Source organism: Pterocles gutturalis, unplaced genomic scaffold (genome assembly GCF_000699245.1).
Source record: "Pterocles gutturalis isolate BGI_N339 unplaced genomic scaffold, ASM69924v1 scaffold45989, whole genome shotgun sequence".
NCBI classification, from domain to species: Eukaryota; Metazoa; Chordata; class Aves; order Pterocliformes; family Pteroclidae; genus Pterocles; species Pterocles gutturalis.
Genome location: NW_010129780.1, coordinates 3024 through 4532, shown reverse-complemented (window position 1 = coordinate 4532; position 1509 = coordinate 3024). Strand labels below are relative to the sequence as shown.

Genomic DNA, 1509 nt, shown 5'->3' with positions numbered 1-1509 from the left:
GGGTGAGAGGAGGGAGCTCTTCGTCTGGCTGCCAGTTGCAGGTGGGGGTGTGAAATCTGAGGAGCTGAAGGCTTTACGCCTTTTTTTTTCTTTTTTTGAGTTAGGGTAGGTGTTATCTGCAGTGTTTAGGAAGGTCACCTCGTGCATCTCCTCAGTCCAGTCTGGGGTGTGACACGTGGAGCAGGGTAGTTTTTAGGCCGTGCCAAAGCTCCATCTTTTGTTATTGCTTAGAAGGTGGCTTAGTGGGTTTTTTTCTCTTTTCAAGTAGAAGTGGTCCAAAGGGAAAGTGAGAGACAAGTTGAACAACCTTGTTCTGTTTGACAAAGCCACCTATGACAAACTGTGCAAAGAAGTGCCCAACTACAAGCTCATCACACCCGCAGTTGTCTCAGAGAGACTGAAGATTCGAGGCTCCCTGGCTAGGGCTGCCCTCCAGGAACTGCTCAGCAAAGGTAAGCCCTCAAAACTCTGCAAAAACAGCAAGCATCTTGAGCTGGATGTTTTTTCTTCTACTTGCTCACCTGGAAGATTTTGTGCTGCATGTGAAGTAAGCAAATTAGCATGGTTATGATGAGTCACTGCCTTAGTTTGCATTTCAAAAGTGCTCTGAAGCAAGGAGCAGAGCATGGTTATGATGAGTCACTGCCTTAGTCTGCATTTCAAAAGTGCTCTTAAGCAAGGAGCAGCGGCTTTGCTGCATTGAGTGGTGCTGCTGTGCTGAGAAAACACCGCTGCAAGGGTGGGTTGTGACGTAACCCCTGCCAGACCCAGACAAAAGCCTTGTGTTGGTGTGCGTAGCATGGGGTACCCTGGGATTTCCTGTCACATGTTGTCCAGTCTGCTGCTTCAGAAGGGAGCACAACATGCCCAGTACCTTCCAGTACGTGCGCACTCACATTATTTCCTTTTTTCACAGGTTTGATCAAACTGGTGTCCAAGCACCGAGCCCAGGTGATTTACACCAGGAACACAAAAGGCGGAGATGCGCCTGCCACAGGGGAGGATGCGTAGGGAGGTGAGACGAGGGGCTCTGCGCAGGAGCGGGGTTGTGCTTTGTCGGGAGCTAACGCACGGCGACACACCTTGTCACGCATGGCTCCCACGTGGGTTTGCAGTTGCTGTTTCTCCAGATGTTTTTGAGGATGTTGCTGGTACTCAGAGTGACTTCCTGGATAGTGTTACTGGAAACATCAGTTCTCCAGAATTACAGAGTGATTTGCTGTTTTGTCTCTGTTGCCCGTCAGATGAGGAAAGCTGTGTGTGCTCTCCTGTCTCTGGGGGCCTACGGGGCATGTGTCCTGCGTGCTGTGACAAAGCTTTTGTGCTGGAGCAGAGCTCTCGGGCTCTTTGCTTTGTGCTGGCTTGCTTGGACCTGGTTGTCTGATCTGGGATTTCTTGCCTTGCAGGTTCTCCAGTGATCTCGTCAACAATGTGTCATATGTAGATGCACACAATAAAATTATTGAAATACTTTTTCTTGCTTTTTCAAGAATGTGTACGTTTCATTAT

The 1509-nt window shown here is 49.1% G+C and overlaps 1 protein-coding gene across 1 annotated transcript; it reads left to right on the top strand.

Annotated features, from left to right (window-relative positions):
• Window positions 1–268: 268 nt before the first annotated feature.
• RPS25 (ribosomal protein S25) lies at window positions 269–1017 on the top strand (the record flags this gene model as incomplete). The annotated part of the gene is made up of 2 exons (XM_010080000.1): window positions 269–452; window positions 917–1017. Coding segments are annotated over 2 exons (279 nt in total), but the record flags the coding sequence as incomplete, so codon positions are not given.
• Window positions 1018–1509: the final 492 nt, after the last annotated feature.